Here is a 24,448-nt window from a genome sequence, read left to right on the forward strand (position 1 = left end):
TTCAGTCAAAACACAGGCTGCGGTGGATGATCATTTTTTCAACGTCTTTATTCCATATTCTGTTTAAAGCTTGTTAACCTGGGGTAAGAATTCTGAGTCATGGTCAAGTGGGATAGCCCTTGGGATAGTACGTTAACAAGAGAAAAGGCATTTACTTTGAGTGTGCTTTGACCTACTGCTGAAGAAATAAGTGTTTGTGGTTTCTGTTGCCTAGAACCAGTTGACAGCAAAAGGTTTTATCAAAGTATGCTTAGACTGTGAGCAATATTTTTGAAAAACAGTAATACAGAGTTTGTTTCTGATATACTTACTAGTAAAGAAAAAGTCATTCTCTACTAGTATGCTGCCTGGAGCTTTTCATGCCACTTTTTACTGTGCAAATGAGTAAGAACTGAAGTTGGCATTCTAAGGCAATTTTTACTTCTACCAGCTTTTTTATTTATGATCTTAAGCACTGAATTACTGTAATTCTTCAAAAATATATGTAATCTCTTTCACAGCTGCAAAGGTTTTTTGAGATATTCTTCAAAAGCAGTTCTCCCCAACAAGCCTTCAACAACATGAAGGAAGCTATAACCAAACTTCTACTTATAACTGAGGTCTTCAGTGAATCATCTGCCTCAGGACCAAATTCTTTCAACCGGTAAGTGACTTGCAGTGGTCCTTGCTATGCTATTGTCAAGATAGCTCCTTAAAACAGACTAAAAACTCTAGAGAATACATGACTCCTAAAATAAAAAAATCCCCTCTATTTCATTCTTCCTTATAAAGTGACGACGTGCTGCATTTAAGGAGTAAAACTCTTCAAAATCCAGAGTTTTTCTAGTTTGTGAAAAGGTTATGATGAATACTTAGGACCAGATGCTGTGTCCCGATGAAGTGTTTCAGGCAGCACAAATGACCAGAAATCACTCACAACTGGGCTAGTCACAACATATATAAAGCTGTATTTCCCTTCAGTAAGCCTTCTGTCATATGTCAAATATTTCATGTTAGAGTAGCCCAAAGGGTTCAGAGCTGGCTGCGGCAGGCAATCTGAACAAGAGACACTGTAGAATACTTTATGAAATGTACCTTATGAAATATACCTAGGCAGCAACAGTGACATTTCTGTAGGTGTTAAATCATTGTAATCACTTCTGTTAGAGTGTAACAGTTCTTACACATAAATCAACCTTTATTATGTAATATTTTTATTATTTAAAATTAATATTTGTTCGATATATGTTATGTCACATCCCTGACATTTTTATGATAAATACTAAATACATTACTATTTATTACATTTATATGTTTTATAAAGCTATTTGAGAACCCAGGTGTTTTAGTAGCAGTAATATAAAGCTCATTATTTGACTTATGCACGTTGGGAATAAAGATTACATTGTGAGTGGAGAGGGTAGCGAGGAGGGTAGGAGGGCAGTGAGTGTAACAGGGATGAAGCTATAGAGTGGTCCAAACTCCAAATATTTTCTTACCAGTGGGATGGATATCTCTTGCTTATGTAAGCCAAGACTTTTAGAGCTTCTGGCTCGTGCCTTTAAACATCCCCATAGCTGCAGCACAACTCTTGCTTCAATGAGTGCAGAGAGTTTCACCATATATATTTCCCTCCAAATGTCCTCAAAACTTTTGCAGGACCTCATTCTCATCCAAAGGCATTTCTTCCTCCCATGTAGTTCACCTCCCTCACTGATTTAAAAGTCAGCCATATACATACACTTTAATATAGCACAGTTTTCATCAGTTCACAATCTGACTCCATCTATGTTTAGTGCTGCTGGCTCTTCTTAGAAATTTTATTTAGTCTGTGCCGCATGCTGTCTCTTGACCTATGTGTATATATTTTTGCATGTGTTCTCTGGACCTGTTTGTGTATGTCATTGTAGCTGATATAGGCACATGGTTTAGTGGCAGGCTTGGCAGCGTTAGGTTTATGGTTGGACTCAATGATCTTAAAGGTCTTTTCCAACCCAAGTGATTCTATGAGTCTATATTTCACAACAGTACCTATCTAATCTGAATTCCTGTTATATTCCTGTATTTCTGAATCTGATTCCTGTTATATTCCTGTATTTCAGATGCAGCCAATGTTTTCAAATGCTAACCTTTGACATTGGATTCGGCGCTTCCGTATACCCAGTAGTTCTTGAGGTGAGAAAATTACACAAATTATTGCTTGACACAAAAAACTTACACCAAAAAGAACACAGCAGGGAACCCTGTTTGACAGATACCCTCAAATCTCTGAGAAATGTACAAATACATTAATATTAATTTTGCCTAAAAGTGGAGAGTTGCTGTGGAAGAAACCAGTTTTTAAGGGACAGAGCTCCTGAGGTGAAGTTCACCACCCCAGTAAGTGTGCAGATCTTTCAGTTTTAGCATTAAAGGACTATCACCCCAACTGAATAACAGTGAAACAAAATCCTTAGGAAGCATTGCATGAAAGTAGAGTTAAGTATTAACTGTGCCAGAACAAAGACGAAGGGAGGAAGTTAAAATACCACAACTGGCTTTTAATACAAATTAAAGTTCTCCCTGAATTGTTCTGTACTTCAGTTCATGACCTGCTTTGACCTCCACTGTGCTGCCTTCTTCCTGGATGGTCCTCAAATGTGACCTGTGGCATAAACTCCCTGTCCCGGTTTTGTACCACTTCTGCCTCAGAACAGCCTGGCCAGAAACAAAAGTTGTACTGCTTTCCAGCTGCTTCTCATTCCCCCTATATATACATACAAATATGTGTGTATACCTAGGTATATAAAATCTTTGTCCATATTTATGACACACAAACTGAAAAAAAAAACCCAAAACAATTAATAAAACAATTAATAAATATATCCCAGGAAATTACAGGAGAACACTTTTAACATTCATCCTCAGTTAAAATCTGTTCAAGTTTCTAGTAACAACAGTGCAGTCAATCCCTCTGTCCTTCACAAAAGAAGAATCCTTTAAACACAAAGGAAAAGTGGACATATGAAAGTTCGCACAATTGAAAAAATCCATGAAGACAGTATCCTTAATTAGCCTGACAAGACTTGTTTAGCTAGTATAAGAAATGTGACATGTCATAACAATTTAGTAATTGTATACCAGGCTGTTAAAAAATTGTCCCAGGAGTTTCTTAAAAAACTAAACATAAAGCATAATATTTACTTGCCTGTATAGTAGTCTCAGCCATCAGCCATAATCCATAAATGTACAGTGAATCAGTAGGGTTTAATAGTTTGCTATGAAAATACAAATTACTCTAAAAAACTAACAGTTGATAATTACTATGACATTTGACTTTGAATAGTATCCCTTGGAAACCGTAGTATGCACACAGCCCATGCAGCTTGAAGTTATATTTGTGTTATGATAAAAGACCAATTTATTCATATTTTATAAGCATGAGTTTATTCATTGTGTTTATATATTGAAAAACTTATACTTTCACCTGTAGTAACTCCTAAATACCTGAGTTTTGCGAAAGTTATGTTAACATACAAGCTGACATTTTATTATTTTTTTTAAATCAAATTTCAAATCAAACACATGGGAAAAAAGCTCTCACATGAGAATGCAATATTGTACTCTATCCACTGGAGGTCAGCAAACATTGTGGTGTGTAGTTCTGACAGAAAATGTGATACAGTATTTGTTATATTATAATCCTGTCTATTTTATTAGTATTGTTATGACTTTTTTTTTATAAATAATTATAGTGTGGTATAAGTGGTTATGAGAAGACTGGACTTGATATTCAAACTACAAATTCTTACATTGTTTTCCCATAGGTGCATGAAAATTTTGACTTTCAAGATGAGGATGAATCAAATATTCAGGACCAAACTTTCAAAGAATTTCTTTTTGAAGATACTTTTAAATTTCTCTTATCTAATGAATCCTCAACATCCAGTTTCATAGAAGCCTTACAAAAAATATATGGGTCAACTGTGAGCAAGGTAGTTTGTTCCACCTTTTTCTTGTTATTAACTATATGAAAATATTTCGTTCTCTATCGTATGCTTTTCTGAAATTTTTGGTGCTAACTTATAGAATGAAGGATTTATTTAATCGAAACTACCTGTTACTGAATTCTAGGGAATAAAAAACTGTAACTATATTGAACAACTGAATTTTCTTTTATAAAAATTCCACTCAGATTATGTCATTCCCCAAAGTACAGTACTTTAAAGATATATTAAAACTTTAACAAAGTAATTTTCCCACCATTTTTTTTTTAAATGGTCTTTTTCAATATACAGGCTTGTGTGTTTTCATAAACCTAGAACTGATTAACTCAGACAAGTAGATTCATGAGCATCGGAATTAAACTTTGTTTCCTACAACTTTGTGTCTTATTCTGAATCCAAGATCCAATTACAATTTTTTGCATTTATAAGATCTGTATAAAGTTTGCATCACTAGTGAAAACTATTTCTGACAAGCTGCAATCACTTTTAGCAGTATTTCTCTCAGTCTGAGCACTTTTAAGGGCGCGTTTCTGAGGAGCCCCCTGCTTGCACGGGACTAAATTATCCATGATGGGTTCTCAATTTATGACAGGATAAAGTAGGAAGCCGCAGGCATATGCACACGTACGATATGATTACCTATGTCTGTGTTCTGTAGGAGACCAGCCCTCATTTCAAACTGTCCGTGTCATTTTCTATACTTTATGCAGTCTCTTTCCACGGTAGTTTTCCATGGGTACTTTTCTACACAAAGCTAATGCACAGTCTACTTTGTTCTAGACTGAGAAATGGGAAGAGCTATCAAGGAGCTGGCTTGACATGACTTTGGATGAGGTTAGGGCAAACTGAGAGCTGTTGTAACTTGTTCCTTTGATCACCAAAGGGTTTGGGGTCTAATGAAAGCACATTGCTTTCCATGTGATTTCACCAGTATATGCTGCCCTTTCCTTCATAGGATGGAACTTACCACAGAGAAGATGAGCAATGTTTGTCTTTAGAGGAGATAAATTCAATGATTACTTTCATAAAGGAGCTGAAGAGTCTTGGACAATTTAAGCTGGTAAAATAAACAGGGTTTTGTTGTATTGGATGCATATTTTATGTAAATCTCTTAACATTTCTCCTTCATTACCATTCCTTGCTGTCTCTGGCACATGTGTTAGGTGGATAGACAGGGAAGCAGGGAGGTAGAGGTTATGCTCATTTTAATCTGGAGGATTTTTGGAATTTAAATTAAAAGAGATAAAGAAATAAAACAGAGAATTTGAGTTGAGGATTCATTGAAAAGGACAGCTAAAGCAGAAACAGAGACCAGAAAATAAAATGAAAGGAAAAGGAGGAAAATTATGTAAATGACCAATGAGTTGGTAAGAAAATAGAATGATAATGAAGCAAACCAGGTGTGAATGAAGAACTGGAGACATTACAACACTGAGATCATGACCAGAGAGTAGATATAGATGAAAAAGTGGCAAAAAAAGCAGGTGAAAAATGTAATGTGTCTTCTTGACGCTTCAAGTGAGTTAATTTTTAGAGAAGAATAGAGATGCAGGAATAACAGTCAGTGTCTGTGAATAGGCATGGCAGTTAATGAGGGAAATGATGGGTATTGGGGAAAGAAAAGATCTGCAACAGTATCTGTTGTTCAGAAAGTCTGCACGATATCAGGATTTTTTCTAGCCCTCCTGGATGAGTTTTAGGGTTGGAGACTGATGAGACTTCCTGAAGAGGGATTGAGTTGAATAGATCTAGAAGTCAAATCAGAGGCTAAGTAGTCAGCCTTCCATGGCAATACTAGTAATCCTGATTTGCAAGGCTGGGAAAGACAGTCATTTTCTACGCGTGTGGGAAAGAGTGTTAATAGGTATCCATCTGTATACTATATACACTGTCTGCTGATCATTTCTCACTTCTTTGCATTTTACAATTATAATGTGTAGTCTCTAATCAGTGTCTCTCTTCTCAGCTTTTCCCTTCTGCTGCACCCGAGATTCAAACTTTACTGCGCGACCTTTATCACATGGTAGACCCAATGAGGCGGCTTGGTTCAGTCCTGACTGTGCATTGGTTGCTTTCCAGTTTACTTGAACAATTCCAGTTCATGACTAAAGAAGCACGTACAAATCTTACAGCATGGTAAGATAGCTATTATATGATAAGTTGAGGGTAGTTTCTGAAATTATATTAATGTCAGTGGCTCCAGTGAGCATCATAAAACTTAATCCTTCAGTAGATGCAGGTCGGCTTATAACACTTGAGATGAAGGTTCATCATCCCATCATGGAGCACTGTCAGCCATTTTGCCATTAGAGATGTAGCTAGATTTCTGCATAGGACAGTTTTGTCCCTTTGCTTCTCTTTCTAATGCAGAGGACTGGCTTAAAAAAATTAATTGGAGCTACAGTAATTTTTTTCTAGTAAAGATGAAGTAAATTAGGTAGGTTGTTTCTGAACAACTGTAAACTCAAAATTAGGAGTGCTTACCAGGGTTAAGACTGTCTTTTAATTTATTCATCAGTTAAAAGCAAAGCTGTAAAGAAAACATAAAATTTCAGGTGGAAGTTTTTCCAAAAGGAACTAATAATTTTTAGTGGCTCTAAATTTTCTGTCCAACAAGAGACAGGTCAAAGAGCATGATGCTCTGAGAACCTCGTTTTAACTCCTTTTGAAAAGCTGGAAAAATATTGTAACGACAAGGTTAGATCCACTGAGCTTCTGGTGAGAAATTTTAACTTTCATAAGGAGGGGTGGAGAAAGGAAGGAAGGAAGGCAGGGAGGAATGAATGAATGGAGGGAAGGAGAAAAGTTGTGGTATACTATGTGTTTAGTGTAAAATTTGTAAAAATATGTTTTCTGTACTCATTATCTCTTGGCTAATGACTTTTCGTACACATGTATGCCATACTTCTTTACTGACTATAGGCATATATGATTTTGCAAACAAAGGCTTGGGAACGGAGGCACATCAGACAATGTGCGTGCTCCATTCCACTAAGTCTCAAGTTAAATGTGTGGATGACATTATTTTGTACATTTTGCTTGGAGAATGCCGTAATGACTATATAAGGTGTTAATTTTGTTCCTTATTGAATTAGGCGTGGCTTTCAGTAAGTCAATAGTCATCTGTATCTTTGTTTGCTCAGCTATAAAGTGGAGTTTATACTTTGCCACCATGCTAGGTAACTGTTTATTAGTGTTTTGAAAATACATGGTTCCATGCATGCACTAAGTGTTATTGTTACTGCCCTCCACTCCATGAAATGTAACTCAAAGATGCAGCTGCTTGCATTCATGTGTAAGCCCCTGCCCTTTTGCCAAAATATTTAGGTTTGCATATCAAAGCATACCAACCTTTAGCAGCTTTCTGTTCTAATCTAAGCTGTGCCACTCACTCCCTTTTAGCAAGACCCTTGGCCTCTTTTTTTTTTCTTATTGTATGTGTGTAAATATGTAGAATCACCATGACCTTTCTCCAGGGCATAGGCCAGTCTACTTCTTTGCACTGTATTTTTCTGCAATGGCTAAGCTAATAATTCTGTTCATTCACTGTATAAAAAACCATGTGTTTTGACATTGCTAAATCAATGATGGTGATGCATGTGTCAGATATGCATGTAATTATACTTAATTGCAAGGAAGAAAGAGCTTAGTAGAGCTTACTCCCCAAGTAACTCAGGTATGCAGTCCAACCAGACAAGATACTTGTGGGAAAAATAACGACTTCTGACTTAGGTCTTGTACAATTATTCTGTTCACTGATCATGAATCCATAGGATGGAGACAGGATTTAAAGACGTTTCCTGGTCTTAACCCAATTCATCCACATGACTAGTATTGAAACCTTAAATGATATTAGTGAACTCTGAATTCCTTCCACAGGAGAAGCAAGAAGAACTCTAGAAACTCATCTCAAACTATAATGAAATGGTTACATCCTAGGTGAGAATGACCATCTCAGATGTATTGGTATAACATATGACAAAGTTATGGAGTGCTACTACCTAACATGTGCACTGGAATCCATTTTCTGCATTATTTGTGCACTGTTTTTCAACTTTATGCAGTTTCAATTGATATGACTAAGAGGTACTTTGTTACTGTCTTTTAGAATAGGGGCTGTGAAGTACCATGGCAAGTATGTTTGGCTGTGTCCAGGCAGCAGGGTAGCACGGGAGAATCAGATTAGTGAGACAAGCTAACCCTTCTGTATTTGCATAACACAAAAGCCTAAGTGGTTCAATAAAATTGAAAATGCTCTTATGAAACAAAATTATATATTTGGAAAAATGTTGCTAGCTTTCCATATGCAAGTCCTTTTTTAGGTTAAAATAAAAGCATCATCCCTCAAACTCAATTTGGGTTGAGAATAATTTCTTGGAGTTTAACTTGGTCATGCTCATCACCTGGACAGTTTGAGAAACAAACATGGTTTGGACCATGGGTCAGAAGAAGACAGCAGCAAGGAAGTCTGGATAACTGATCTGCAATGTGAGGAATGAGAGAGAAAGGGAAGGAGGAAAGGAGAGAGACGGTTGCGTTTAAGTGCCAGGAAACCAATCCCACTCTTGAGTCTGCAATTTTGTATTTCTCTTTTGAAGATCAGTGCAAGATACTTAATTCTGTGAACCAAATGCCCTCCTGGAAACTCTGTGACTGAAGCCAAGCAAACACTCCGCCAGTTTCCAAACAGAAAAAATTGCAAGTGTCATGTCTCACAAAATTACCTCCAGTGGTTCCTCATTTTCAAGAGAGACCTACAAAACATCATCTAAACAAATAAAATTCATAACTCTACTGAATACTGAAATATGGTCTAAATTTTGACTTTATGACCCATTAAAAATTGCACCATTGAAAACTAATACATCCATTGGAAGCCACAAAAGTGATTAGATTTTTTACTTTTTATATTTTAATCTTATGAAGGATATTATCTACATCCTTCATTCTTTATGTCTCTGACTGCTTAGACCATCAGAGCTACATTACTATTGCTGCTGTCAATCCGCTAGTTTTCTCGTTTGTGGAATCAAAGAGATTCCTAAAGAACAACTTCACTGACAATAGTTTGTGATGTACACAGTGGGGATCTTTCAAAAGGTACATTCACAAGCATGTACTCACCTAGGGTATCTGACGTACAGTCATTAGTTTCGTTAGAGCTAATTGCAAAGCATGTAGGCAATGCACACATCTGTGCTTGATAGCTCCTCCAAGATACTAAGTAAATAAGAGGCCAGTCGTATAGATGAAGGTCCCTTCTTGAGTAACAGCATGTGAAGGAAAGGACTCTGCAGAGTCCAGGATCTCAGTCGCTCCCTGCCTGAGGAAGAACTTCGTAACTGCATTGTTCCTCAGTCTACTGACTGCAAGGAGCTTGGACAAAGGAAAACTTAAAGATGCTGATGATTAAAAAGCCCAGTCTTCATCAGAGATAAATCATAGAATCGTAGAATCATTTAGGTTGGAAAGGACCTTTAAGATCATCGAGTCCAACTGTTAAGCTAACACTGACAAGTCCACCAGTAAACCATGTCCCAAAGGGACATGTCTTTTAAATACCTCCAGGGATGGTGACTCAGCCACTTCCCTGGGAAGCCTGTTCCAATGCTTCACAACCCTTTCGGTGGAGAAATATTTCCTAATATCCAATCTAAATCTCCCCTGGTGCAACTTGAGGCTGTTTCCTCTTGTCCTGTTGCTTGTTAACTTGGGAGACTGACCTGCACCTCAGCCTCCTTTTCTCCATTCTAAACAACCCCAGTTCCTTCAGCCGCTCCTCATAAGACCCTTCACCAGCTTTTTTGCCTTTCTCTAGACATGCTCCAGCACCTCAAGGTCTTTCTTGTAGTGAGGGGCTCAAAACTGAACACAGTATTCGAGGTGCGGCCTCACCAGTGCACAGGGGGAGTACCAGAGTACAGGGGGATGATCACTTCCCTAGTCCTGCTGGACACACTGTAATCTGATTATCTTTCTGTACTAACATTTTAAAATATTACATTTAGATACCCCCCTGCAATTAGATAGAGTTCTATGTCTCTTAATGTTGACTGATGATAATTACAATCCCCTTACAGAGTTTACACGTACAGGTCACACCGTTACTTTGGGAGCCGGGGCCTTGCAGTGGTGGTGGCTGCCACACTTTTGAGGTTTTCTCTGGCTAAACTAAAATCTGACATGTTATAGAGTTAATACATCTTATTTTCACCTTACAATAGGGTTTGGGACTGGGCAATCAAAAAGGAACAGAGGAGAGAAAAAAATGTATTTGACAGGTGTTAGCCATTACCTCCTTGGCAAGTAGAAAGAGGCGTGCAAAATGACTTATAGTTTGGAAAACAAACTCTCTCATAGTTTGTTAAGTGCCTCCTGTGAAGGAAGTCATGAATGTGCATGAAATTAGGGCGGTGTCTAGACACTGCAAGCTCAGAACTACATTTTCACACACACACACAGACACACTGATCTGCCAGCTGCTTATTTCCTTATCTCATTAAGATAATGCAGAAATCTCTGTTTTATTATTGGACAATTTACTTTTTACCATGATTGACCTCAGTATTGCTTTCAGCATCTCCCATTGAAACATTAGTGATAGCTGATTGCACAGAACAATATTGCCACCTCCCTTCCTTGGGACAGACAGTGACTTTGTGTCTTTCAAAATCCAAACTGAATGGGCAGCAGTATCTAGGAAGAAACTACTTTATAAGAACTTCTACAGAAAACACTGAGAGGAAAACAAGGAATGATAATGGACCTCTGAAAAGGTCTTATCAGCCAGAGATTCAGTACATGGACTGGAGAGAAGCCTACTGCCTTTCTTCTACTATGCTCCCAAAATGCCATGTGAAAGAAAACTGTGGAGTTAGCAATATGGGCACCACTAACATGTTAATGAATTGTTGTAATTGATTGAAATTGTTGCATTGAGGATTTTTATTTATATATATGTGTGTGTGTGTGTACACTCTGGATGTTGATTATGGGATTTTTTTGAATTAACAAACAAATCAAACACATAGCTGTTCCATTATATGAATTCATGCTAATGTCGGTACAGATATTCACATTGACACAGGCCTTCATTTATATCTAATTCTTTTGAAACAAAGTCTAACTTTAACCTCAAATATATACAAAAAAGCATCATACAAACAGCTAAGAGACATGGTATGGGTTATTTTATTCTTGGTTATATCCACTCTTCCTTTTCCCAGTAGTTCATTTATGTTTTGAAATTTATTTCTGGTTTTCTTTTTTCATGTTATATGCTACCATTAATTATGGAATGTGTGTTTTCTGTCAAATTCATTCAAGTAATATACCTAGTGTTGGGAACATGAATCCAGAAGGTTCATCTTTCCAAGGAGAATATTAAAATACCATATGCCCTGGGTTGCCATATATAAATTTTTGAAAATTTTTCCATGGTTTCTGTTACTTCTGTTCATGTAGAAATATGTCTGCTGTTCAATTGACAGGAATTCTTCTCAAGAAAATGCGAGTCCTAAGCAGAATGTTCCTTCCGACTTTAGGAAGAATCATGAAGGTAAGGGATCAGAGTAAGGTCTTTTATATGCAGTATGTTTTTCCTATTTGTACTACTTCTGATAGCATGTATGATTTAGATTACATTGTGTTGCATTCCAGCTGGAAGGTCTTGGCTTACTACATATAAAAGACCAATTCCTTCCTTACCTGTGTGAGTTGTTCTGCTGAGCCCACAAGTGGCGTTCATGAGCCTAAAGCAAAGATCTCACACTGAAAAGAATAAAAGCGCACTGTATTTTTTATAATTAACACAACGAGGGTTCCTTCTCCTATAGGACTGTGAATCAATCTTAGAGAAGAAAATTATTAATTGTTTCTGTTTATCTTTCAGCATTGCATTATTCCAGTAAGACTAAAGAAAGACAGTGCAGTTATGGTAAGTCAAGGTCTTTCTAGACCACTAAGGGGGAAGAAGAGTGATTACTTGAACCAATTTCGTGGGATTTTCTGCATAACCATTCAGTGAATAGAGTGCCTGTGGGCTGTTATGTTAAAAAAAATAGGGGGTTTTAAGTAGTAAGAATGTTTATGAATCACTCAATAATTGGGCTATTATGTTCAATAAGCCTCAAGCACAAAGTTAAACATTGCTATGCATGCATATTAATGTGAGTATTCCAGTACTCATTGATCCCTTGCCGCACTTCAGTAGACTTTTGCCCCTTATTTCCAAGAACTTTAGCGTCCATTTGTTCTTATGGAATAACCTTTAAACTTGTATGGAGTTTAATCATCCTTGTATAAGGCCAGTCTTCAGCTCAATGGTGGAGTTTTAAAGAGCTGCTTAAGAGATGAAGAGTTTTTCTAAAATATCTGCTTGTAGGAATATTTAAAGTATATTTAAAGATATGTAAAGATTTAAAGTATATTTGTCTTTGGTGGGAGCACTGCTTTCTGCCACCCTCCTCACTGACACATTATCTGAGAAGTCGCTTTATAAACATTAAACAATTGCTCTGTGGTGGAAAGGCTTTTCTATCCACTGAGCCTCATTTCCCCTCTGTTACTGATCTCGTGGTGCCTCCGGGAACTTCTCTGTGTCAGTCAGAGGCCAGAAAGGCTCCCGGGCTGGCTGGCTGGCATCACCATTCTGATTGCATATTTTATTTTGAAAATACCTCAATTCATTTTATTTTGAAAATTCCTTCTCATTTTTAAGCTAGTAGTGAGAGAAGCTTTCTAGGTAAGGTACACAGGATCCGGAGAACTATTTATACCCATCTGTAGGATTGTTTAAAAATACCTTCTGTGTGTCTACTTATAAGCTTCTATTCCCCTACAAATCTATTCCTCTTCCACTGGAATAACTTACTTTACATTTTCTTCCATGCAAAAGACTGCTGAAATTGCTCTGTTTTGTTTCTCAAGGTAGATATTTCAAGGTAGAAAAGGCCCACATAGAGCTGCTTGCATCCTTTGTGACCCTTTTAAGCCATGTTTTAAGCCACAAGATTTTTCAGATATTATAGTAGAAGAGTTTCCTGGCTGGAGTATTTTCTGAAGTACCCAGTTTTAAACACATACTAGAGAGTATATGTGGAAAGCAAGTTTTGAATGTGTAATTATACTGTAAATCTGAATCCAATAGGTTGGATTAAAATATTTGTCAAAAGTGGGTTGCCAGCAAATAATTCTCATGAGTCGTTTGGCAAACACTACAAAATAAAGGATACATTTGAGCAAATAGGATTTGATTGTGGAGATTTCATACACAGGCAAGGAGCTGGAATTTGTTGATTTGGGAATTTTAATAAAGCATTCTTCCAGCTGTACTACAAATGACCCCATGGGTCTAGATACCTACATGTGACTTGTTCTTATGAACAGTAAGAGTATGTCTAACTTATTTTGATTTTTATTGGCAATTACACATGTACATAAACCCTGTACACAGGCTGGTACCTAAGTAGGTTACGAATTTTGGCCTAACTCTTCTTTAAGTTTCAATTCACCAGCTGGAGACAGGATCTCTCAGACCTAATCCTTGCATTTTCAAAGGCTTACTCAGACTTTGAGTTTTGTGACTCTGACTAGAGTCATTGGGCACTGAATGATTAAAATCCCTCCAGGGTCTAAAAATTTCTCTCAAGTGCTACTACAAACTCCATTAAGACCTTTCAGCAGGATTATCTGTCTCAGAGTTACCAGGCATTAAAAATCTTGCCACTGTACATGTTATCAATCTGCCAGAAGTTGCATGTTACCTAAAAATGTTCATACATTTCACGGTTTTTTCTTTGATGCCTTCTTGGAACAGATAAAGATACCCTATCTCATATCAGGCAGATCTTCACCAGTCCACAGCTGGACTTGAATCCTCAGTTTAACCCAAAGATCAAAGAATACTACGCAGAAGTCCCATTTGACATGGTGACAGTGAAGATAGGAGCAGAACCCTCTAACTGTCAATGCCAAGTACATCTTGATGAGAAGAAAGGGCCAAGGTATGAGTGACAAAATATGACTGTAAAAACTAAAAGTGTCCTTAAATTTGGAAATATGCCAGAATATTACAGAATTTATTTGTGTTTCCAAAAGCACAGAATGCCTATAGATTAGTCACAGGAAAGTCAGAGGGAGTTCAACACTCAGCAATTTGTATTTTTTTGTCAATGTCCTGAAGGCAATGGTAATATGTTCTCAAGCCGTAATTAATCCTAGCTTTATGGAGTGCACAGTTGCTAGCATCTCCCCCAGCTTCTGCAGTCACTGACAGCATCAAAGCTGGGTAGGAACAGACTGTCATTACACTGCACACGGCAGACAGCAAAAAATTTGAAGTTCCATATCCAAGCCTTGATTTTGCACTGTGGCCTAAGCTACTGCCCCGCTGGGCTTGGTCCCTCAGCCAACAGTCTGCTTACATGAGTCAGAGTAGGGCAGCTGGGATCAAAAGAAGAAATAAGTTCAAGTTCACTTATTCAGAATGATCCATTTTCATCAGAATTATAAGAGATTGTCACAGAATCATAGAATCATTTAGGTTGGAAAGGACCCTTAACATAATCAAGTCCAACTGTAAACGAGGGTCTAAAAAATTCTCTCAAGTGCTAATACAAACTCCATTAAGACCTTTCAGCAGGATTATCAGTCTCAGAGTAACCAGGCATTAAAAAACTCGCCACTGTACATGTTATCAATCTGCCAAGCCCACCACTAAACCATGTCCCCAAGTGCCACGTCTTTTAAATACCTCCAGGGATTGTGACTCAGTCACTTCCCTGAGAGCCTCTTCCAATGCTTCACAATGTTTTCGGTAAAGAATTTTTTCCTAATATCCAATCTAAACCTCCCCTGGTGCAGCCTGAGGCTGTTTCCTCTTGTCCTATCACTTGTTACTTGGGAGAAGAGACTGACCCCCACCTCGCTACAACCCCCTGTCAGGTAGTTGTAGAGAGTGATAAGGTCTCCCCTCAGCCTCCTTTTCTCCAGGCTCGTAAGACTTGTGCTCTAGACCCTTCAACAGCTTTGTTGCCTTTCTTTGGACACACTGCAGCACCTCAAGGTCTTTCTTGCAATGAGGGACCCAAAACTGTATACAGTATTTGAGGTGCGGCCTCACCACTGCCGAGTACAGGGGGGCGATCACTTCCTTAGTCCTGCTGGCCACACTATTCCTGATACAAGCCAGGCTATTGGCCTTCTTGACCACCTAGGCCTACTGCTTGCTCATATTCAACCAGCAGTCGGCTGACAACCCCAGGTCTTTTTCCATGGGGCAGCTTTCCAGCCACTCTTCCCCAAGTCTGTGGCGCTGCATGGGGTTGTTGTGACCCAAGCGCGGGACCCGGCACTTGGCCTTGTTGACTCTCACACCATTGGCCTTGGCCCATCAATCCAGCCTGTCCAGATGCCTCTGTAGAGCCTTGCTTCCCTCAAGCAGATCAACGCTCCCACCCAACTTGGTGTCGTCTGCAAACTTACTGAGGGTGCACTCAATTCCCTTGTCCAGATCATTGATAAAGATATCAAACAGAACTGGCCCCGGTACTGAGCCCTGGGGAACACCACTTGTGACCAACTGCCAACTGGATTTAACTCCATTCATCACAACTCTTTGGGCTTGGCCTTCCAGTCAGTTTTTTACCCAGTGAAGCATATGCCCATCCAAGCCATGAGCAGTCATTTTCTCCAGGAGAATGCTGTGGGGAATGATGTCAAGGCTTTGCTAAAGTCTAGGTAAACAACATCCACAGCCTTTCCCACTAAGTGGGTCATCTTGTCATCAGCAAGAGTCCCAGCTTATCTGATCTTTTAGAGAAGTATAAAGCTGGAGGATAGGGGAGAGAGCAAAGTCATCACTAAACATCATGTTTGAGCACTGACCCATAATCATCCATGATGTTTAATTGCTACTATGATCCCCGGCACAGTTTTGGCTTTCCCAACCAGCTCTCTCACAGAAAGAAGCAGGAACAATCACAATAGGCATTTTGGGCATGACTTGTTTTTGGATGTTGGGAGGGACAAAAAGTGTTTATAGGTCAGGTACCAGAGAATTGGCCTATTTACATACTAGCCATTAGTGAGTGGATAAAAGTGAGAGCAGGGAAAAAGATTTGCTTGGGCGGAAGAATCTTTAACCATTACAGAACTAGCAGTGCTTCATGGCATGAAGCACCTGTGCAACACACTGTCTTTTGACTGATTATGAAGCAGATGCTTTGACCTAGAATGTCTGCTAATAACCAGACAGTCTATACGGTTGTTACTGACCTAACGCCTAATATGATTCCTGTATTTTCAATAAGTAATTAGTCTTGATTTATCATTTCAAAAAAAGCTCCTATAAATTTCTTCCACCCAAATTTTTAGTCTTTTAATATTAACCACCTTGGCAGCCAGCATGGAGACATGCAAAAAACTTAAGAGATTTCTTATTTGTAAAAGGAAAACAGAATAGCAATATGTCCTTTACACTGAAAAGTAAAACCCCTGAATGTGCTGGTTCTGTGTCTTTCAGCATTTCTCATTTCCCTGCCAAGGGAAGAAGAGCACAGGCCAGCTTTGCATTTGTCTAGGACTCCATCACATTTGGCTAGTGGACAATTTCAACAGCTAGCTGACACCTCTGATCTTGTTTGTCACCCTGCTGACTTCACTGTGAACTTGGACCTGCCAGGAATTATTGTCCCTAGTGGCTTCATTCATGGATTTCATGTCAGAATTGTTCTCACAGCCACTGAAGCTGTTTTCACTAAGTTTTGCTGTCAGTATTCTGTCTTCCTGAAGGAACTGTAAATTGTTACAAATCTTATTTTACACAGTTTTTTACTTAAAATCATATGTATTTTGTAAGAGAAAGAAAATGTTAGAAATAGAAGCCTCAAGGAGCAAGTAAAGTTTAGCTGCCATAGATAAAGCAGAGTAAATTTTTGTTTCTTTAGTGTTTATTCCACTTCTTTCCTGTTTTGCTTTGCAGCATTGCTAACTACCCCCTTGGCCTTGGATTGAACAAAATTGTTGTTCTTGTAACAGATGATTCGCAGCCCATCCCTCAGGTTGTGAGCAGCTACAAAATCGCAATTTATCGAGAGGACCGCCCTAGTCTGCCTTTGTTTGATGATTATATGATGTGCGGGTTTGTGCAGGTATTGTTTCTATATTCTTTTGCTCTACAAAGTAATAGTGAATTTAACTGTTTTCTGTTCATCCGATAGTATAAATTAGGGTACATGTGCCAAAGCTGGTGTAGAGTCGGTTTTGGTGAGATTAGAATCTGAGTTCCAAATAATAATTGTATGAAATACAGCATTTACACAACATTTTGCATATAAAAAGTAAGTCCAGCATAAGTACCTATTACAGTTACCATGTATTTGAGAGCTCCAGTTTAATTAATCATTACTTTGGTCAGCCAAAACCGTACCCATCAGAGAGCTGTTGTTTGCTTGTGAGAAAACAGCCCCTCTGTACCATGCAGTGGGCAGACTGCAGTTTTCATAACTATCTATCTATGACATTGGAAACATGGAAATCCTTTTACCAGGAAAGATATTTATGATGACAGTGTGTTTATCAATGTTCAAGACTAATGCTGCTAGATAATTTACGAATGAAAAGTGTTTATTCTAGAAGACCAACAAACACGATGGAAAAAAAACCAACTGATGATTCCAAAGGAGGGGATGATTGTTGCTTACAACACATTTATCTGCATGTAAGCTTGGGAATGTCAATAAATTACTCCTAAAAAATAACAATCCTTAGGAAGCAGTGAAGCAGTGAGTCTCTTGAATGAAAAAAAGGGTGAGAGTCTAAAAGCCCCTGGGAAGGGGAGCTGAGGCTAAATTGAACACAAAATTGGAAGAAGGATAATGAAAGAAAGGAACAGTGAAGTTTTCAGTTAGTGAAACTGTGGTGATAAAGATATTCTTTGTAAGGTAGAAAACCTAGGACACAGGCTGGAGCAGAGCTGTTTGGATTCCAAAGTTTGACGACTAAACATTGGTACTTGGTATGGTGGGCAAAGATAAGTCAGTCAATTCAAAGAAGGAAATGACATGGTAAATCATAACCAAGGGCAGCGCTTTTGTCTGTGGGATTTTAGGCAAATTAAAAGGTTTGGTGGGTTCATTCTAAATATTAGAGCATTCTGAAGGAGTGCATTTTGTCACAATTGATTCTCCAACCAAGAAGCAGGATTTTCAAAACCATAGTGCTGAAACTGTCATCTGTGCTCACATCAAATATCTAATACTATCTTTATTTATCTCTATGAAGATCGTTATATATCAATATATCCCTTTTGTAAAACTTATTTCCCTTGTCCAGTTTCTTTCTATAAACTGCAGAAGAGGTTGGGAGACCAGCGTGGGAGAATGCAGAGGATTTTATGTGGTGGGACAGATCAAGAGGGATTTGCTTGTTTGTTTGTTTGTGGAGAAATAATCAAAGGGGCTTAAAATGGGAGCCAAACAGATTATAAATGTTGATAGCAAATTGTATGTTGACAATAATTATCTCAGTCTGCGAATCAAAACTGTCAGAGAAAATGTATATAGTAGTCATAGCCTACTGACTGCTGATCTGAATGCCTGATTATGGTGTTGTCTGGTCCTCCACTTGTTCTTTGTCTCTTCTCTTACACTTATCTTACAAGCTCAAAATGTCAAGGACTATCTTCTTGCTCTTTGTGCCAGCTCAGCACTAGATCTAGTAGTTCCTATGGTAAAACAGGTAAGAATCAAAACATATAATACCTAAGATTTCAGTTTGGATGTGCGGCAATTTGCCTGACACCTTAAGTGTGAATTAGTATGAAAAGGAGAGCAGCAATAGGTTGAGCTTGAGTTATGTTACTAGGAGAACACGCTGGCTGGAAAGATGTGAGGGAAGCTCCTCTTGTTGCCCAGTCTGGGGCATGTATCTGGGTGTAAGAACAGGAATTCAACCTCATGCACATCCTCCCACACTAGAGTTTACACTGTTGTTAATGGTTTATGATAGCATTTATGAGACTGAGTATGAATCTTTGAAGCCCTGTGAAGGGAAAGAGATCTAGAACGATAAAAATGAAAAGTGTTTTAGAAGTTTCTTTTGATTGAGCTTGGGTTTCTGCTCATCTGTGAATAACTGCTCTCTACTTAATATAATTGTTCAGAGCTAGGGAGGACTTCAGGAGTTTAGAGTAAAAATGAGATGAAAAGCATTCTTGTGGTATCTAATGAGGGCTGTGAAGACAGATTATGAGATTCTAAACTAACATTTTTTTAGATATGTTAAAGGCAAACTTATCAGAGAGTGCAATTAAAAACAAATGAAGGCTGGAGCTGGAGATAGAAATGGCATTCTACAACACTCAAAAGCCTGCATTTTTTCCCCCTTTTCCCTATTTGCTAAAACAGAATTTATTGCCTTTTGCTTAGAGTGATGTTTTTTTATCAATACAAAACTCAGGTTTTAAATAGTATCATTACATTCTGCTTTTCATACCAGAGAACATTATGAGCTCTTGCAGGGCGGGTTAATACACCCTGATCAATGGCACGAATGCTTGTTCTCCTAGTAACAAGACACCTGTTTTAGGAGCAAAAGGATAAATACAGCGTGAACTGATGGAGTCTCCTTTGGACACTTGACTAGGCACAACTGGGATCACACATGGGGAGAGAAAGGTCACTGACAGTGGTGTGGTCTTTCTCACAGAAGGCTTCAGTTAAAATTCTAATCCAGCAATTTTTTTTCCTGACTTTCTTTTATGTTTAATCCCATTAGGATATTCAGGTTTCACTGCAAGATGATACTATAAAGAAGGTTACAATAAAAAGACAGAGTGCAGGATGTTGTTTCCAGTCTTCTAACAATTCTCATGCAGTTGAATAATCCTGGATTAATTTCAAGGCTATTGAATTAAGAAGGGTGTAGTTCCAAGCCTTGCATCCTCTAAAAGGGGAAAAAATGTTGCCCTCTCTACTTTTTGATAGCAGCTATAATATCCTCATTAAAACCAAATTAGTAGGGGATAAACTGTGGCATCACCATAGCACCTTCAGCAGCTTTGGTTGCCTTTCATGGTGTGTTCTGCATTCTGACAGTATTGCTTGTGCTGCAAATGGAGAGGTTATTGGTTTGTGCTTTAACTTAATTTTGTGCAAATATTGACAATATTCAAATCAAGTGTCCTTTGGAGAAGTGGTGCCATTTCATTATCACCTGTGACGCTGTGATACCAAGACAGGCAGAATACAAAGCAAGCAGCAAAAAACAGTGAGCTCTTAAGGCAGGGGTATCAGCATTATCCTCAACTGAAAGATCCCAGACTACAAACACATTGTCATAAAGGACAAATATTTTATTCATTCTTGCCCTGTGCATTATCTTTAAAATGCAAACAAATTTATCTATGCCTCACTTGAAATGCATGGATGCCACCTCTTTGATTGTTAATCTTTGCCTAGTTGCAATCATGTAAAGTAACGGGTGATGTGCTTAGGGAACCTTGTTTGACACTGTGAACTTTTGTACCTATAGTGTCCTGCTGCCACATATTTCAGGATTTTTGTTGGTTTTTTGGGTTTGTGTTTTTTTGGGGTTTTTTGGTTGGTTGGTTGGTTGGTTTTGGGTTTTTTTTGCATTTTAGTAATACAGTTATTTATTTGGTTTTGCATTTGCTTTGTGAGTAACGGATAGCTAATATTATGTTTTATAGCCGTAGTATGTGTCATTCTCTTTATCTGTGCATTTGCCCAAATGTGAAAAAGTACTTCCCAGAATCAGTGCAGTGCAGTGGGCTGATGCTCTGGCTGTCCTGCAGCTTTCTCAGGTCTAAAAGAATGGATTTACAGGAGAACAGCTTGAGAAACTTTCCTGATTTTTATAGCACACCTTATTCTTAAGTACTGTGATCTCTTGTATTTTTATAAAGCCTTTTATCATATTCATTTCCTAGAGTCCAGATAGCATAAGAAATCCAACAGAGCTGATAATGAGATACTGGTATAACATTGCTGACTGTGTAAGGCCAAATGGCTGCAATGCAGCTGGCAACAAGATGCCAGCAGCAATATGTTGATTTCTCTTTACGTCTACTAAACTTCCATTGATGAAAAAGCAATTAAGACCTAGGCCTAATATAATAACTATATTGAACTTTACTATAGTCTTTGAGGGGTAGAGATGAGAAAACCCTTTAGAAAGGAAGAAGCCTCTAAAATAAAATCAAAGTAATTTCATTTTCTCGTTATGTAAGGTATAAGAATACTTTTTTTTTTCATCTCAAATTATAAATTTCCCAAGGAAAATAAAATGTTTTAACTTCATTTTAAACTTCGTGCTATTACAGTTACAATGCCTTTCATACCAGACAAGTACAAACTCTCAATTATAGAAACATGAATTAACTCTTTGCCTAGTGCTTTCATGCAAAGATTTCAAAGAACCTGCAAATGTTAAATGAAAAAAAAAATTAAAAAAGCTTAGGAGAGAAACAAAGAACTTGTCCTGTAGTAGAACAGGCTTGAAGCACATTAGTCTCTTCCGTATTTCCCATTAGCTGCATTAGATTCAGTGTGAGCCCCATTACAAACCACCCATCTCCTCTGTCCTTAGGACGCTGTGGATGCCATGTGCAGACTCAGGTTTTGCAGTGCTTGTGGTAGCAGCTGCTGACCTTCTTGGCTGTCCTGGGTTTGAGTGTCTTGCTTGCAAACACATAGAAAGTGCATCTCTGGAACTGAATATACAGCCTCATTATAGCCAGACCCTGTCTTATTTGCAGTTAGCTTACTTCCCTTTCAGAGAATAAAAGAATATCCATTATAGGAGCAATCACATGTTGCATTCTTCAGTTTTGTCAGATCTAGTGATGGTGAGAATTTTTTACAGTGGTTTTGAATTTTTCAGAAAACAACAAAAAATGCCCCAAACTTAAAAAAAAATAGTTGGAGTCAGGTTTTTTTTTTTTTTCTTTCTCTGTTTTGTTTTTTTTTTTTAAAGCTTTCTGATTATGGAAAAAAATATAAAGAAAAGCATACTCATTCTTCAAAAGAAGATATTTTGATTCAAAGAGGGTTATTTGATGAAAAGAGATTAGAATATGAAAATTACATTTTTATGACATATATGACATAGTTGTTAAGTTAGAGATTTTAGCTCTTGTGCAGTCTGTAATGCTAACTCTGTTTTCAAGGAGGGAGTGGCTGGGGCAAGCAAAAATCCCACTCATTATTAGATCTGAAATACTCTAGTCTATACTCTAAATTTTCTTCAGAAACACTGGTGAGAGCATAGTATGACAGTCATTTTTTCCAGGAGCAATGCCAACTTAAGCATCCCTTTCCTTGCCTGCAGCTACTCATGAACCAGATGGGAGAACTTATTTTTTTTAAATGGACTAGTTTCTTGGACGAGGTTCTCAATCTCTCTGCGTGGACGCAAGGGAAGGGGTAGGTGCAAGCGCAGGAATGAGTAGCCAGGCACAGAAGAGTGGTAATGGGTGCTACTAAAGGCAGCTTTTGCTTCCTTCATGAAATAAAGAAATTCACATGGAGGTTGGTTTAAAGCTCTTGCGAGTGAGTAGTTATAGTTGTACAGAAAAAAAAACAAAACAGAGACCTGGTTTTAAATGAGCAGGACCTTCATGTTTAGAAATTGTGGAAGTGATTTATGGGTGAAAACACACAAAATACTTGAAGTACATTTGCATTGCTATTAATCTATTAAATAAAGCGTAAATTATTTTGGGGTTTGTGTGCTTGCAACCCGTTCACCGTGAAAGACAAAGTAGTGTTCACATAACCTTGAGGAGCAAATATGTAGCAAACTAAATACATTGTTAAATTGGAGGCATTTCAGATGAAAGCCGCAAAATGATTAGATAGCTGGTACAGAGAGACTGCCATAAAAAGAAAAGTGAGGGCTTATGTCTTCAACTGCTGTATGTCAGCATGCTTCAATTAATTTCAGGGGAGCAAGTCCAAATTACACTGATGGAGTACCTGTCCTGACAGAAACATATGGCTAAATTCTGTTCCATTATATATGCCAGGCAATGTTAGTGAGTGAATTCACTTGCATAAAACTGATGAAATTGCAGGAACTTTCCTAAATATTCATGGTCAAACAACAGCTCAGGAAAACCTAAAAACTATTTGAAGGGCTTTTAAAATATTTAAAGGTCAAGGGATGTATAATTACCATTGACTGTAAATATAAAGTGAATAAACATGTAAATCTAATAGCACAACTTGGTGCTTCTAAAAAGTGTATTTTTGAACATACAGAAGGTAGAATTGTAAATAATGAGTACACTGGACTAATTTGCAAGTAGAGGGTTAATTTCTGTGTCTATCTCAGAACAAAATGTTTTGTAGAGTCAGCATATTCTGGCCTTGTCAACATCTACACCATTAGGGAGAGAAGGCTTGCCACATTTTCTTAATTATAACAAAGACTTTTGTGATGATTTAAAGCATTGCTTTGTAGATGAGTCAGAGGAATAATTAACCATTGTGATGGATCTTCTTTACATTTATGCTGTTCTGTGCTCAACTCCTTTTGGATCTCAGCATCAGAGATGTGACTGTTAGGCTGGTATCTTGATCAGCGGTCAGTATCTGCTGCTTTAAGGAAAGGTCTCAAAAGCTCAACAGAGCACAGACCTGTCCTTCGGGGGAATTATTGACACGCTCTGGGTTTTCTCTAGAAATCTAACATTCACTTCTTTCAGCTATACAGCTGACTTCGTACATAATCTGCACTGTCATCTGGTAATCAAGGGTTCCCATAATCACTGTTCACTGTCAGACATCTGCCGGGCTCTGAACAGGCCATAGAGAGAAAATGGGCACAACTAGGGCATAAGGTGGGAAGAACCAGCAAAAGAATGAGTTTGGCTGTGCTTCTACTTAGGCATTTCTTTCTCTAAGCATGGAATGAAAATTTGCTTTACGGTTTTGTCCCATATCTCCAGTAGGCTGTGCCTGACTAGGACCATCATCATACTCTCCGGCATTTTGAGTCCAAATTTTGAGGCTCAAGTCCATGTTGGGTCCAGCTGCCTGGAGAAAAGCATATAGTCTTCCAGTTTACTGCATTTTACTTACACTCCTGATTTTATATTTCTTGTGCTTAGTCTTCTCTATATAGCTAAGTTTCCTGTTTAACATGTGATGCGAGATTAATACCAGATACCCTCCAGGAAAACTCTCCAGAAGTATCAGGCAGAGACTGAAGAGAGCGGATGTTTCCATGCAGCAGCTCCATTTGTCATTATTACGATGCATTGTACACTGGAAATGGTGTGTTACACAGATCACTGATGGATAACTTGCCACCAGTGCTTTAAGACGATCCATGGGAATGCTGATTTAGTGATTCAACAATTTTCAGCCAATAATGGCTGAGATGATGCCAACTAACTAATTTTGTTTATAATCATTAGCCAGAGGAAGTATTAGGTTGCTACAAGTCCCTGAAGAGGG

At 38.1% G+C, this 24,448-nt stretch overlaps 1 protein-coding gene across 1 annotated transcript in view; it reads left to right on the forward strand.

The window, feature by feature from the left end:
* The window catches only part of CPED1 (cadherin like and PC-esterase domain containing 1), a 152,007-nt gene that overhangs the window by 60,986 nt on the left and 66,573 nt on the right, over nucleotides 1-24,448 (forward strand). The window contains exons 8-16 of the mRNA XM_063323257.1: nucleotides 501-643; nucleotides 2,082-2,154; nucleotides 3,786-3,953; nucleotides 4,921-5,025; nucleotides 5,932-6,101; nucleotides 11,456-11,523; nucleotides 11,857-11,901; nucleotides 13,783-13,969; nucleotides 16,948-17,116. Of these exons, the coding sequence (XP_063179327.1) occupies nucleotides 501-643; nucleotides 2,082-2,154; nucleotides 3,786-3,953; nucleotides 4,921-5,025; nucleotides 5,932-6,101; nucleotides 11,456-11,523; nucleotides 11,857-11,901; nucleotides 13,783-13,969; nucleotides 16,948-17,116 (1,128 nt within the window). The remainder of the gene's footprint in view (nucleotides 1-500; nucleotides 644-2,081; nucleotides 2,155-3,785; nucleotides 3,954-4,920; nucleotides 5,026-5,931; nucleotides 6,102-11,455; nucleotides 11,524-11,856; nucleotides 11,902-13,782; nucleotides 13,970-16,947; nucleotides 17,117-24,448) is intronic.

The sequence above is a fragment of the Chroicocephalus ridibundus genome, chromosome 1 (genome assembly GCF_963924245.1).
Source record: "Chroicocephalus ridibundus chromosome 1, bChrRid1.1, whole genome shotgun sequence".
In the NCBI taxonomy this organism is placed as follows: Eukaryota; Metazoa; Chordata; class Aves; order Charadriiformes; family Laridae; genus Chroicocephalus; species Chroicocephalus ridibundus.